Below are 13,703 nucleotides of genomic sequence, written 5' to 3'. Positions count from 1 at the left end.
TTTCTTATAATAACCCAGTGAATAAAAGCTGGAATTAGTTGCTTAGAATGTAGACGGTAGTTGTGAGATTGAAAACACATCAGTGACATTTAGAGGTGCTACAGAATCTCGTGAGCCGACGCTGTGCGTGCCTCGAGGCTGATGATGCCAATTTAAAGGTAATCTACGTTGTTATGCGGTCGTAAATGTAAATAGTGCTTGGACTTAAAATTGTGTTCTTGTACACGAATGAACTGAAATGATAAGACATTCTATTTCAGCTGCAAAAAGAACAGTGAAAATGTTGACCCCATGGTGTTTACATTATTGTTGAAGTTTCCGCCGAGAAGGAGAATTTGCTCACACTGGACATGAAGGACTTCTTCACACGCGTCACTAATGACGTCATTGCAACCACAGCGTTCGGTGTCAAAGTGGACTCGCTGTCGGAACCGCAGAACTCGTTCTACCGGATGGGCCGCGAGCTCACAAACATCAAACTGACGGCCGTCGGCTATCTGCTGTCTCCGAAACTCATGCAGGTGAGAATGAACACCACACTGCTTTGTACGTCGTGTGTGGCTGTAAAATAACTGGACTGATGCCGTCGCAAAGTAAGCACGCTTACGACAAATGTTAATGAGCAATAGGTGTGAAGCGTAAGCTTTCTCCCAAGGAATCACTTGAGTGCGATGTCGCATGTTCAGTCTTTTCGTAAGGCTCATTTGAAATTGTTGTGTTAACAATTATCACACAAAAAATATTAGCTGCTAATGACTCACCATGTGCATCTGGAGGGCGACAGAAAATGTGGGTCCGGGAGGTGCAGGGATCAACGTTCTATGGGCTGCATGTGTTACCCTTCACAAAACGGAAGTCGTCAACATTCAGAAACAAACCAGTACCTTGCACCATGAATACAGAGTGAAAAATAACGAGTCACAAGATCGGAGGCAGACTCCTTCCGAGTTACAAATCGTACAGGATGTTCACAGCTAGGTATCCACTTTTAAAGAATTCTTAGAGAATCGTATTGGTGTAACGGGGTGACGAGAACTGATGGAATGTGACGACATTCAAGCTAATGCGAAACAGTCTGTCGTGGAGTTTATCGTGAAACTGTCTATCCTTTGAAGCGTAACGGCAGATAGTGCAATAATATGTTTTGTAGGCACGGAATATCAAACACACAGAGGCTGAATTTGCCCAGCGTTTCCAGGTGGTACAAACTGCAATGTCACGCCCATTTCAGGAGGGATTGTTTGCTCTAAAGGAGTATGATTTATATACACAGCCCATAAATCAAGCAAAAGCAAGTTATTTTGACCAACTATTGTGCAAAAGCAGTGCTCATGCCATAGTTGTAGTTCTCTTACGTCAACTTTTCCCACTTCTGTTTGCTGTGACGTAAATATTCTCTACTGTCCTCGCAAGATCACGCACAAGAGGCAAAAATCATAGGAGGCAGAGCACCTTTAACTTTACGCAGCACAATAAATAACTTTTCAGCTAATTTATCATCCACATTAACAGTTGGCATAATTTTCTACTAACGCGTTAAGGTATGGATGTTAGTTGATCATGATACAAGTCTCTTGGTACGTCTAACTTCTAGGGTTCCTTTCATATGCATTTTCTCTTTAAATCCCAATTGGTCGGAGTTGACAACAAATTCCTTACTGAACGACAGGATAAGCTTGTTTACATCCTCTACAAATTTTGGGACCGATTCCGCAGTTTGCTGTGCATTGTCATGTTGACGCTTTGTTTGAAATTTCATCTCAAGTCTTCCAGTTCTGTAGCACTGTTTGAAGTTATGCAACCATCCACTGCTTCCCTTGAAATCACTGTAATCTATGTCACGCGCATTTTGATGTGCATAACGTAGTAGGCCACTATCATCCACATACCGTAAATTGTATCGAGAATCACTGAAACGTGCAAAACACAAGTTTTTGTAACAAGTGCACCTTGTCCCACCTTGAATGTCTGTACTTCTTCTTATGCACTACACGGTTATATTACTGCGGACTGTTCATAACTGTTTTTTACTATGCTACGGATGATCTTTAATATACGTAATTATATGTAGTATCCTCTCCTTGGACAACGATTGTCCATTACTACGTTTCACTGGAGACGGGATTTGTGACTCCCTTCCCGACATGGTTGATGAACTACATGGCTCGACTTTCGCTTGTTAAGCAACTGTCGTCATCATTGTACACCTCGTGTATATTGTCTGCACTGTGGATCGTACACGGCACCACACATTCTACTGACTCAACTTGCAGAAACGCAGATATTTCATCTGCCATTTATTGCTCACTCTGAAATTCCTTGGGCTCCTTTGCGACGAAATGTCAACTTCGGGAACTGTTGTTGCACATATAATGTAATGTTTCCTTTGCTTTATCGTTGCCACTCCTTTGCTTTGCATCATCACTAGCACTGTAGCACTGTTGTGAGTTACTCGTCGGCTAAGCAGTTCAACTAAGTTCCGTAGCCTCAAGCTGTGCTCACCAATGGATACCTCCAGTCCCATCCCACGTTACCATTAGCAGTCAATATTGAGGCTGAATTATAGACAGTATGTGGTGCGTAGAACGCCGTAAACATAATTGTCCTTTTGTGAACTCGTATTAGAGGGGTTCCTTGTGAGTCGATTGTTACAACTTTGGTGTCTGTAGACATACCAGTGTGGCAGTGGCATTCGTTTCTGTAAGAGCTGTTCTTTTGTTCTGCCGGAAAAATGATAATAACAGAGCAACGAATTGTCGTGTGGTTTCACATGAATTATATTTTATTAAAAGAAGTGTATGGCGAAGAATTTATCATGGACGCTAGTTTTTGAGTGGAACAAACGTTTCCAACATGGCTGAGAAGACGTTGAAGATGACTCACGCCCAGGATGCAGTTCAACATCAAAAACGGATGAAAATATCGAAAAAGTAGGTAATGTGATTCCATCTGTCCTTGAGTTCAGTATTCGATCGATTGCTGAAACTGTAGGATTTGATAAAGAGTGCGTAAGGCAAATTTTACATAACCAACTTAACATGAGAAACGTGTGTGCTGAAAAACTTTCACTATCGAACAAAAAGTATCAATTGAAAATGTTTGTACTGACAATTTGAATACGACTGAAGATATCCCATCAACATTGACAAAAAGTGTCGATTGAAAATGTTTGTGCTGACAATTTGAATACGACTGAAGGTATCCCATCAACATTCTGCCACGGTAAGTCCGGTCATCCTCACGTGAGTATCTCGTCTGCTCACCTCAGGATGGCCGAACGTCTCTGGGCCAAAATATCGTGGCAGAATGTTGATGGGATCCGGCTGCAAATCAGAAGAAATACGTCGGGGAAATTGCAGAAGTCTCGTGATACTAATTTCTTGGAAAGAGTGATAACATGTGACGAATCTTGGTTTTTCACTTATGATCCAGGAACTAAGAGCTAATCCATGCATTGTCAAAAAAAAAAAAAAATCGAATAGGCAAATCAAGAGTCAAAGCGATGATGATTGTTTTTTCGATATTCACGGAGTTGTGTATCTTCACTGGTTTCTTGAAGGTGAAACTATTAATCAATATTACCAGCTTGAGGTTCTTGCTGAATTCCATAAGAAAACAAGAGAAAACCGGTCCGAATCGTTGAAGAAACGAAGAAACATTCATGGGTTCCGCACCGAGACAATGCACTAATACTGCATTGTCTGCTGAGAGGTTGCTAGTCAGGTAGAGCATCCTAGTGTTAGAACATACATCTTATTCACCTGAACTAGTGCCACATGACTTTCATCTACTTCCCAAGGTCAAATCTGCATTCAAGGGAACAAGATTTCTGTCCGTTGAAGCAGTGAAAGGAAAAGCGGCACGCGTCGCCAAGAAGCCCATAGAGGAAGAATTTCAGCACTCTTTCCACGAATGGGGAATTCGCATGGAATGTTGTAGGGGCAGAGGAAGGAAGTATATTGAAGGTGACAAAAACTAAATGTCTTTTTGAAATAAAATTTGTTACAACAATAATCCCGTTATTTTAGAGCCACACTTCGTACACTATGTGATCAAAAGTATCCGGACACCCCCAAAAACACACGTTTTTCATATTAGGTGCGTTGTACTGCCACCTACTGACAGGTACTCCATATCTGCGACCTCAGTAGTCATTAGACATCGTGAGAGAGCAGAATGGGGCGCCCCGCGGAACTCACGGACTTCGAACGTCGTCAGGTGATTGGGTGTCACTTGTGTCACGCGTCTGTACGCGAGATTTCCCCGCTGCTGAACATCCCTAGGTTCACTTTTTCCGATATGATAGTGAAGTGGAAACGTGAAGGAACACGGTACAGTACAAAAGCGTACAGGCCGTCCTCGTCTGTTGACTGACAGATAGCGCCGACAGTTGAAGAGGGTCGTAATGTGTAATAGGCAGACATCTATCCAGACCAACACACAGGAATTCCAAACTGCATCAAGATCCACTGCAAGTACTATGATAGTTAGGCGCGAGGTGGGAAAACTTGGATTTCATGGTTGAGCGCTGCTCATAAGTCACACATCACGCCGGTGAACGCCGAACGGCGCCTCGCTTGGTGTAAGGAGCGTAATTATTGGTCGATTGAACAGTGGAAAAACGTTGTGTGGAGTGACGAATCACGGTACACAATGTGGCGATCCGATTGCAGGGGGTGGGTACGGCGAATGCCCGGTGAACATCACCTGCCAGCGTGTGTAGTGCCAACAGTAAAATTCGAAGGCGGTGGTGTTATGGTGTGGTCGTGTTTTTCATGGAAGGGGCTTGTACCCCTTGCTGTTTTGTGTGGCACTATCACAGCACAAGCCTGCATTGATGTTTTAAGCACGTTCTTACTTCCCCCTTTTGAAGAGCAATTCAGGGATGGCAACTGCATCTTTCAACACGATCGAGAACCTCTTGGTAATGTACGGTCTGTGGCGGAGTGGTTATACGACAGTAACATCCATGTAACGGACTGGCCTGCACAGAGTCCTGACCTGAATCCTATAGAACACCTTTGGGATGTTCCTAGAAGTTTGGAAGGTAGGAGACGAGGTACTGGCGGAATTAAAGCTGTGAGGACGGGGCGTGAGTCGTGCTCGGGCAGCTCAGTTGGTAGAGCACTTGCCCGCGAAAGGCAAAGGTCCCGAGTTTGAGTCTCGGTCCGGCACACAGTTTTAATCTGCCAGGAAGTTTCAAGTTTCATACCTTTGGGATGTTTTGGAACGTCGACTTCGTGCCAGGCCTCCCCGACCGACGTCGATACCTCCCTTCAGTGCAACACTTCGTGAAGAATGGGCTGCTATTCCCAAGAAACCTTCCAGCACCTGATTGAACGTATACCTGAGAGAGTGGAAGCTCTCATCAAGGCCAAGGGTGGGCCAACACCATACTGAATTCCCGCATTACCGATTGAGGGCGCCACCAACTTGTAAGTCATTTCCAGCCAGGCGTCCGGATACTTTTGATCGCGTAGTGTATGTCAGCAATTTCCTTTGCCCTCTGACTGAAACTCATGTATTTTATTTTTGGTAGCTTCTAGGAATACCGCTTCTCGACCGGAGTGCAACAGAGTTCTTCAGATCCATGGTTATCGAAACCATCGAGACCCGTGAAAAGCAAGGCATCGTTCGTCCCGACGTCATCCATTTGCTCATGCAGGCGCGTCGTGGCGAACTGAACTCAGAAGAAGCGGGCAAGGAGGGAAGCACTGAACCCAAAGGAAAACGTAAGTGCAGATCATCATTGTTCTTAGATGTTTGCTTGACGTATTTGATGCTGCCGACAGAAAAAATTGCTCTGCTTCAGCCTACATTTTAAATGCTCCATGTATTTTCTGTTCCATTTCTAGATACAACCATCACACAAAAAATATGATTGTAGTTTTTTTGTTGTAGTCATCCGCGGTAATTTACAGTGCATCTAAACATTCCGTTGCCTGATTATTGCTATAATCCGGCAAAAACTCATGGTATCATGTTCTTGTTGCCGGTAATTAAGATTAACTAAAGCTTTATATGAAAAACCGAGAATTGGCCGGGTATTCATTTTGCCAATTTTTTATTCGAAATTCAAGCAAAAGATCAACTGTGTCTGTAGTGTACACTTTCTCTACGCTGCCCGCAGCTGCTTGACGAGTCTACAACGCAATTTTGTCAACTTACCTACAGCAACGCCTCTTTATAGCCCTAAAGCCGTTTGTGCTTTGCCTTTGAATGCTGTCGAAGGCATTCTCAGGTGTCGTGAATTTCCTTAAGTTGACTCGACTATAGGAGTGTCTTAGTGGTAAATAAAAAATGTATTAAAACTTCGTGCATGACGCGGAATGTTTTTACGCGTTTATGTGTGTCTACGTCTTGCATTATGCATCGTACAATGATATATTTGTGTAGATACGTTCAGCGGCACGTGTGTAAACTGTCTGCAAAATCTATTAGGAATAGAGATAGTAGCACAAATGTAGTAAATTTAAATATCATGCATGATGCGGCAGTTTTCCACGAATCTTTTATGACGTCGTATCTCCAGAAATATGATAGGGAAGTAGTTCTTACCCCTACAGCTATTATTGCCTAACAGTAATGGATATGTGTACCAAGTTTTGTTGAAATCGGTCCAGTGGTTTAAGAAGAAATGTGGACCGTACATCCATTTTTCAAATGGTTCAAATGGCTCTGAGCACTATGGGACTTAACATCTATGGTCATCAGTCCCCTAGAACTTAGAACTACTTAAGCCTAACTAACCTAAGGACATCACACAACACCCAGTCATCATGAGGCAGAGAAAATCCCTGACCCCGCCGGGAATCGAACCCGGGAACCCGGGCGCGGGAAGCGAGAACGCTACCGCACGACCACGATCTGCGGAATACATCCATTTTTATGCTTGCGTGCCTCAGACTGTAAAAACGCAACCTTTACAGGATTGCTTTGTCTGTCTACAACTCTTGTCTGTCCGTTCGACTGTTCAGAACCTTTTTCTCGGGAACGAGTTGACGCATCACGCTCAAATTTACGTCACATATTAAAGTCTATGATCCCTTGACAGCGTAAAATTTTAAGCTTGTAAGTCAGTTCATTTAGAAGATACGGTCATTGGTGTCACATATTTTGATACCCGAAAACTCATCCTTCAAAACCGATAGGGTACTTCTTATTGACCTAGGATCAAGAAATTCGGCAAGAACCAAGGTTTCACAGTACAAGTAGGGAAATAATTCGATAATTGTTAATATGTAACTATACGACACGAAAGGAGATGTTTTTGTCGTTTTTATCAGTTGTCTGACTGTCTGTCCTTATATTAAGCCCCATTTTCTAAGGAAAAATTTGCCGTATCAAGTTCAAATTTATGTCACATTTTAAGGGCAATGGACCCGTGGCGGCGTAAAAGTTTTAAGACAGTGCAATCAAAAATATTGGTCATTTATGTCGCCTATTTTGATGCTCGAAAACTCACTAATGAAAACCTATAGAGTAATTCCCGTTGATTTAAAATCATGAAATACTTCTTTTCGCATTTTTAAAATTAAAACATACTCGAAAGTCTTGGAATCCGTGGCACAGATGTCTCGCAGTATCAACGTTGATAACTGGCAATAATCGTCAATATCCTCGATTCCAGACTGGGTAAACTGTCCGTCCGCACACATAATGAAGTCTGTACGAAACCCTGAAACCCCCACTGCGCGCGACCTACTCGCACCTCGCTAATTTTTTAATAATACCGGTGATTATAATTAAACTTTCCCTATTTAAGACGTTGTAACACGAAAACTAATTGCTCTACGGGGACCAGACTTGGTAGCGTTAATGCCAAGGGCATGGGAAAGAGAAATAATGCAAAATCTCTTCAACTGAAACACTTGTAATGTGCTGCTACGGTACATCAAATCATCATCTACCGATTCCACTGCTGCTACAAATCGGGCTCAATATGGCGCCCATCAGTGTCCAGACGAGTCTGAAAGCGCAGGAGTGCAACCTGCACAGCAGAACGAAGCACGTCCGCAGGTATGCTAGCTATCTCTTCTGATACGCTGCGCTACAGATCACAACACGTGCGAATGTTCCCCTGGTGAACCATGTTCTTTGGGTAGCCCCACAACCAGAAATCACTGGAAGTGAGATCAGGTGATCGACCGATAATTCGATCGTTTCCGTATATGTTCCGGAGAAGCAGATGAACTTCAGGAGCGATGCGCGGTGGGGCCCCATATGGCATGAAAACTGTTGAGGTCAATGCGTCTCTCTCCTACAGATAGCTATGACATGCTGGCGAAGCATTTCGCAGTCACACTGCACGTCTTTGGTCCTTGAGTACCATCCTGTTCCAAAAACAATGGACCAATGATCAATGCAGCCGTGAAGCCACACCATATGGTGACACGTTCACCAGACTGAAACACTTCATGCACAATGAATGGAGGTGAAGAGCCCCGCATTCGGCAGTTCTGTGTGTTCACCTCACCCTTCAGAGAAAAATCAGCTTCGTCTGTCCGGAGCATGGTCCCGCTCGTCAAGTTCAATCCTTGCGAGAAAGAGGAGAGCGAAGTCAACATGTTGTTGTGCTTCCTGTGGTGCAAGCTGCTGAGAATCGTTCGAAGCACCTTCCGCACAGTGGACCACGGGATGTTCAACTGTCGGGACACGGCACCCCAACTGCCTGGCGATCGGGAATTGCCCGCAGCACTGTCTGCTGTAGCGACAGCGATTTCATCAGGAGCCACCTGCGGTGCAACCGGTCGTCGGCCTCCTTCCTGAAGCGACGCCCAGTTCTCAAAGTGAATCGAACTTCTTCATCATGCTCTTCACAGCATGTGGAGAAAGAGGACCCTTCCGTAATCCTTCCAACCGGCGATATTCTCGAAGTGCAGCTGCGGCATTACTGTTGTTTTGATAACAGAGCTCCACAAATAATGCCCTGCTCCTCTTGTCCAAGCTCGTGTTGACTCATCAACAAGTGCAGTGCTTCTGGTCAGGTGTGTGAGACTGTGAATCACCTGGTGGACATAGTTGGAATTGGACGTTGGCGCTGTGGCGCATGGAAATCATGCACTCCACATTCTGGACATACTAATATTTGCTGTAAAATTAACTCATTAGTGGATGTTCATTAATCTCAGACTTTCTTCCTGTATCATTGACTCGGGTGGTCTGTTATTCGCGAGTGTGCTTACGTCGTTCGTCCAAGCCTCACGCGCTGAGTGTGTTTACAGTTTGCGGCTTGCAGTTGCAGCTGTAGCGGTTACAAAGCTAAGTACTGACGAAGTTATTTGTGCACTGTTAGACAGTTACTAAATTTAATAGTTTTCAGCTGCGGTTCCTGCTGTTTGGGGCGAAATACCGATTTAATAAACATTTGGGAACGTTCGATCGCTGTGTTTTTTAGTTTTTTGAGCGTTGCACTCGTTTAGTAAATTTCGTGCTTTACTTCTCAGATGAAGTTTCTTATTATTTCTAGTGAAATATGTCAGTAAAATTTTCATTCACTGTTTTAACTTCGTTGAGAGTCCCAATGGCCGCTTGAATTTTTGGTTTTACCTAATAATTTTGTGAAGTTTCGATGGTATTGGTATTACTTGTGGTTTAGTAGTATAAATAAAAGTAGGTGCTTTTTAAGTAGAGAGAGAATTTGGACACCGCTATTGTTAGTTCTATAAATAGTTCTACTGGTGTAACTGAACTTACGTAACGTAGACATTTAGTTTTTTTCACTAACTGTAAAATTTTCCCATGAGTGAGAAGTGTGGGCTCTCTCGTAGGTTTGTGAGTAGTGGATTACGATGTGGGATTTGTTCTAAGTATTTTCATTGGGGAGAGTGCAGTGGGGAAGCCAGTGGGCATTCTAGCGAGATACTCTCCTGGCAATGCAGAATCTGTAGTAGAGAGAAGTTGACAGAGGAGCAGGAGAGTAAGATCTGTGCCATAGATTTGACGGTAGAGGTGTGGACCAGCAGTTGTAGGAAGTGTTGCGGAGTGATTGCCAGGTCACCAGCGTTGTGAAACCTAGTGCAGGATTGCCTCAGGTGACTGACAGCATAGGGGAGTTATGCACGAATTTTACGAAGGAAGGTCAGATAGCGATAGTGGGTGGAGCATGGAATAGTGTTGATAGGGACGGCAATACGATTTATGTGGCGACCTGGTAAAGATAGTTTCTCAAACTGGTGGCACTAACGTGCATTTCGTGCAACTGTTTCGGGGTAGTCGTTGGCCTCGCATTAACATGGGGTTGGAGAAGACACTGATAGCAGAGGACATGGGTCACATCTCAGTGATGCCAGTTGGGTCCATCAGTAGATCGGGTTTCACTGGGCATGGCATGCACCTCGGTAGATGTGGGAAGGGGAGGCTGGCAAAGCTTATATGTGACAGTGTAGTGGGTGGTGGTGAGATCACTCATCGAAAAATTCCTATAGGAGTTGGTGTTAGAGCTGCACCTTTTGTAGATTGAATTCAGCTGATAGGTGAACCTGCTTAAAGCCCTCTAACTAAGGGCTCACCTTCAGAGGACGTAATGTTTCCAAGTAGAGAAGGAATTAGCATATTTCATCAAAATAACAAGTATTATAGATAAAGTCAGTGAACTGCTTATAGATGTTGACACTGAGATTATTGGTATATCAGAGCACCACCAAAATAATTTGACAATTCAGAGACTTCCTTTACCAGCATACAGATTAGTTGGCTGTTTTTCAAGTTTTTCAAGGAGTTCCCTCCAGGGTGGGGGAGTGACCATGTACCTAAAAAAACAGTATTCCATGTGAGCCAATAGATGTATCACGACACTGCACTGAACAGATATTTGAATGTTCAGCAGGGGCAGTTGAATATAGTGAAACTAAACTTCTAATTTCTGCTCAAGCTAGAGAGGGTTCTTGATTCATTTTATAGAATGTACCAGAAATTAGTTACATGTGGTGACTTCAATATTAATTTTGTATGTGATGGTGCTCCCCATGAATAATGGACCTTGCCATTGGTGGGGATACTTAAGTGCTTCAGAGATACAGATAGCCGTACCGTAGGTCCAACCACAACGGAGGGGTATCTGTTGAGAGGCCAGACAAACGTGTGGTTCCTGAAGAGGGGCAGCAGCCTTTTCAGTAGTTGCAGGGGCAACAGTCTGGATGATTGACTGATCTGGCCTTGAAACACTAACCAAAACGGCCTTGCTGTGCTGGTACTGCGAACGGCTGAAAGCAAGGGGAAACTACAACCGTAATTTTTCCCAAGGGCATGCAGCTTTACTGTATGATTAAAAGACGATGGCGTCCTCTTGGGTAAAATATTCCGGAGGTAAAATAGTCCCCTATTCGGATCTCTGGGCGGGGACTATTCAGGAGGACGTTATCAGGAGAAATAAAACTGGCGTTCTACGGGTCGGAGCGTGGAGTGTCAGATCCCTCAATCGGGCAGGTAGGTTAGAAAATTTAAAAAGGAAAATATATAGGTTAAAGTTAGATATAGTGGGAATTAGTGAAGTTCGGGTGGCAGGAGGAACAAGACTTCTGGTCAAGTGAATAAAGGGCTATAAATACAAAATCAAATAGGGGTAATGCAGGAGTAGGTTTAATGTTGGATAAAATAATAGGAATGCAGGTAAGCTACTACAAACAGCATAGTGAACGCAATATTGTGGCCAAGATAGATACGAAGCCCACACCTACCACAGTAGTACAAGTTTATATGCCAACTAGCTCCGCAGATGAGGAAGAGATTGATGAAATGTATCATGAGATAAAATAAATTATTCAGACAGTGAACGGTGACGAAAATTTAATAGTCATGGGTGACTGGAATTCGATAGTAGGAAAAGGAAGAGAAGGAAATGTAGTAGGTGATCATGGTATTCAAGGTCGACTATATAATGTCAGTTCGTAGTAAAAATATTTCTGTTACTGACAAATCAGATATATGTACAGTATTTAGCAATCATTTTCTGAGCATTGCTGGTGAATTAAAGAAAAATTTAGTTTCACAGGAAATCTTATAACTCTCTTGGCAAATGCCTTTCCGAGATGGATGTCTGAAATACTCCTCTGTGATACGGAGAAGGGGGAGATTGAGTCAATACTTAAATCACTGAAGAATCTCATGGATATGGTGGAGTGCCTAGCAGAATATTAAAGTAGTGTGCTGCACATGTTAGCCCTGTATTTAGCCGCATTTGTAATTTTTGCTTTAGGAATGGCCAGTTCCCTAAACGATTAAAGTACTCAATAATGAAGCCGCTTTATTAAAAGGGAGAAAGAGATAATGTAGACAATTTTGAACCTATTTCTATTCCATCAGTGTTTGCTTAAGGTTGTGTGTGTAAGGATAACTGATCATTATATATCACACGATTTGCTATCAAATGAAGAGTTCGGGTTTAAAAGGCTTATCTCTGTGAGATAGTGGATGGGTTAAACAAAAGGTTTCGAACGCTAGGCATATTTTTTGATTTAACTAAGGAGTTGGATTGTGTTGATCACAAAACATTGCTCCAGGAGCTGGACCATTACGGAATATATATTAAAAATGAAGAAATTCCTCCAGCTGTATTTAAGGTGTCGATTTTATTTTGGCAACTAGTTTCAACGGTGTAACGACGTCATCTTCAGGCCCATATACTTGACGCCAACTGCGTACGGCTGATACTAGAAGTCAGTGTTGAGATACGGACGTGCTCCGTGTGGAAGGTGGTTAGACTAACCAAGTAAGAATGTAGGGAAATCAGTAAAGAGAAAGAAAGTGTTGTTGTTAGGTAGTTCCCATCGAAGTGGTGTTGGCCAACTTTTGCAGGATGAACTAGGATCAGAAATCCAGGTCACAATATTTTTTAAACCTAGTGCTGGTTTGCAGCAGGTGACAGAGGATTTAGAATAACTTTGCAATGATTTCACTGAGGAAGACACCGTGGTTACAGCGGGTGGGGCAGGTAATAATATTGACAGAGATCCTGGGTGAAGTATAGAGTGTGACCTGGCAAAGGTTGCATCTGCATCGAAGCATACTAGTGCTGAGGTTGTATCTGTTCTTGGGTGCCATGACCGACCTCATGAGAACTCTTCCATCAAGAGAGTTGATTTGGAGTTGGAACGGTTGCTAATGTCGGGTGCAGAGTCACACATTGGTGTGGTTCCTGTTGATTCTCTCAATAGCTGGGATTATACTAGGCATGGCCTTCACCTCAACAGGAAAGGCTGGCTGTGAAAATAGCAGGAAAGTTAAGGGGTGGGGGGGAGGCACTGTCATACGTGATAGAATACCAGTGGTTATAGGGTTCAGAAAAGACCCTTTTTTAGGGTAGGGAGGACAGAAAGAAACCAAATTTTAAAACACGTTACGACTGAGACAAACCTTCAGTTTGAGAAAGAAACCAAAAAACATAATTCTAGCTTATTACATCAGCATAAACAGCTATAGGTTAAGAATTTTCAACAATCAGCAGAAATTTCAACTGTACCCAGTTTTAACGCAGTCAATGTGAAATGTCAGCTATCTTTATTGTTTCAAAACATTCGAGGACTGAGAAATAAGTTTAATGAATTAATTATCTGCATAGATGAATTAGAGTCCTCAAACCCAGCTGACATAATCTGCCTCTCTGAACATCATGTTATCACTAGTATAGAACTTTTAAGTGTTATAGAATTTAGGTTAACATCTCACTTTTGTAGAGCAAAAATGGAGAAAGGAGGAATTTTCAC

General features: G+C 43.0%; 1 protein-coding gene across 1 annotated transcript in view; it reads left to right on the top strand.

Annotated features, from left to right (window-relative positions):
- The window catches only part of LOC126161286 (cytochrome P450 9e2-like), an 88,198-nt gene that overhangs the window by 30,953 nt on the left and 43,542 nt on the right, over nucleotides 1-13,703 (top strand). Inside the window, exons 4-5 of the mRNA XM_049917025.1 lie at nucleotides 316-521; nucleotides 5,540-5,732. Of these exons, the coding sequence (XP_049772982.1) occupies nucleotides 316-521; nucleotides 5,540-5,732 (399 nt within the window). The remainder of the gene's footprint in view (nucleotides 1-315; nucleotides 522-5,539; nucleotides 5,733-13,703) is intronic.

The sequence above is a fragment of the Schistocerca cancellata genome, chromosome 2 (genome assembly GCF_023864275.1).
Source record: "Schistocerca cancellata isolate TAMUIC-IGC-003103 chromosome 2, iqSchCanc2.1, whole genome shotgun sequence".
Taxonomy (NCBI): Eukaryota; Metazoa; Arthropoda; class Insecta; order Orthoptera; family Acrididae; genus Schistocerca; species Schistocerca cancellata.
The sequence above is the reverse complement of the archived record's forward strand: the minus strand, read 5'-3'. Positions and strand labels throughout refer to the sequence as shown.